Raw genomic sequence first — 1,759 nt, 5'->3', positions numbered from 1 at the left:
GTGGGGAGCATTAAGCATACTATTTAAAGAAACATCTCAAGAAATGTGTTGTTCTTACAGCTAAAAACTTGATGATGTATCATATGTACTACTAATGAATAGCATTTATCTTTATGGCTTTCTTGTGACCTAAAGGGATATACGAACACAGCTATTTTTAAAGTAAAATAGCTATTTATTCAGCTTCTTGTCATGCCCAAATGTTCTGTGCATATACCACTATAATTAGCATACCCTCTGTAACAGGCAAAATTGTACATCAAATTATATTTCATATTACTTGATTATATAAAAATGTAAAATGAAAATGATTTATCAATTCCTTTTAACATTCCTAATAATTCAGTAAGATATGAGGCACAAAATTTTAGTAAAATATGACACAAGAAGAGTAGTAATACAATTCTCACTTAAATTTAACTTGTCATAATTTGTTATTAATATACAAAGACAACAAACTTTTAAAACATTGTATTTACTAAGACTCTGTCAATAGCTTTATGTGACAAGATACAGCATACCAGACCTGCCACTCAACTTGTTTATAAGTCTCAGCTTCAATGTGAAGCTGTTCAAAAACAAAAACTCAAAACCTGCTTTTTACATGCTAAATATCTTGGCAAGAATGCAATTAAACATAGCAATGAACTTGAGACAGTAAGAATAAAAGGTTAACAAAAGCTAAACATTTGCAGCCTAAACAACATTCATACAAAAAAATAACTATCATTGGTTACATAAAATTTTCCTGACTGGTTAAAACTTAATATATAAAACATGCATTTTAGAATCTTAGCTATTAAGTTCAAAAAGTACCAGTGTTTATATGAAACAATTCCTCTCCAAAGCCAAAATATAGTCAAAAATTAATTCAAATGACGTAACACATTCTAAAGCTAAAAAATGTTCAGTTATTACTGATGTGGAGGTAAATCCAGAGCTTTGGGGGCTTTCTCATGCTGCAGAGGGCTGTTTCTCTGGTTCACTCAGCAGCATATGACAAAGTCCACAGATATCATTAAGTTCAGTAAAGGACAGGACTGCTGGTACCCAGCTCTGACCTCCCCAGGAAGCATGGCTACTGTGTCCACAAAAGCAGGAGGTGTGAGGATCAAAGGCACACTATTCTGCTAGCTAATGAGATAGCAAACCACCCCTCCCTCCACCCTAAAAGCTCCTTCCCAAGGTAAATAAAATGTATACAATGGGGGGGGATTAATATACACTTATCTACAGAGTAAGGATTTCAAAATATTAATGTAATCCCTACTTTAAAAAATTTAACTAGAGTCATCTGGCCCTTTCTGATTACATCTTAAAGATGTACCCAGATACAATTTCTACAGATTCATCACTAGATACTTCTAGTCAAAACTATTAGCTTTCTTCCCAAATATGTCAACTCCGAGCATGACTGCATGTGTTCTCTCCCGGGTTATCACACACTGAGGAGGAAAAGTAGATGTTAAAGCAGCAAGCAACAACTATGGCCTTTTCTGAGCGGCATCGGAGTGGCTATTGAATTGTCCAGGAACAATTCTAAAAACAGGAAAATTCATGCATTTTAGTAAATATATCATAATTTTCACAGTTGAAATTTCCTTAGACATTGCACTTTCTTCATGGGGGAATCCTGGTTTTTGTTAACATTATGGCGAGTCAGGACTTGAGTTAGTAGCCTTCTTTTTCTTCTTCTTGCTGTGTTTCTTATGTTTCTTTCTCTTTTTTGTTTTTTCCTGTAACGATAACTCTATGTTAG

General features: G+C 33.9%; 1 protein-coding gene across 6 annotated transcripts in view; it reads right to left on the bottom strand.

The window, feature by feature from the left end:
* Positions 1-154: 154 nt before the first annotated feature.
* The window catches only part of Fam133b (family with sequence similarity 133 member B), a 51,456-nt gene continuing 49,851 nt past the window's right edge, over positions 155-1,759 (bottom strand). For all 6 annotated transcript variants that reach the window (XM_063242766.1, XM_063242776.1, XM_063242790.1 and 3 more), the window contains one exon: positions 155-1,736. Coding sequence is in view for 3 of the 6 variants with exons in the window: in XM_063242776.1 (XP_063098846.1) it covers positions 1,650-1,736 (87 nt within the window). In the remaining 3 variants the exon portion in view is untranslated. The remainder of the gene's footprint in view (positions 1,737-1,759) is intronic.

The sequence above is a fragment of the Cavia porcellus genome, unplaced genomic scaffold (assembly GCF_034190915.1).
Source record: "Cavia porcellus strain 051 isolate PalLab524CR breed Dunkin Hartley unplaced genomic scaffold, mCavPor4.1 scaffold_2, whole genome shotgun sequence".
In the NCBI taxonomy this organism is placed as follows: Eukaryota; Metazoa; Chordata; class Mammalia; order Rodentia; family Caviidae; genus Cavia; species Cavia porcellus.
This window is presented reverse-complemented; position numbering and strand designations above follow the sequence as displayed.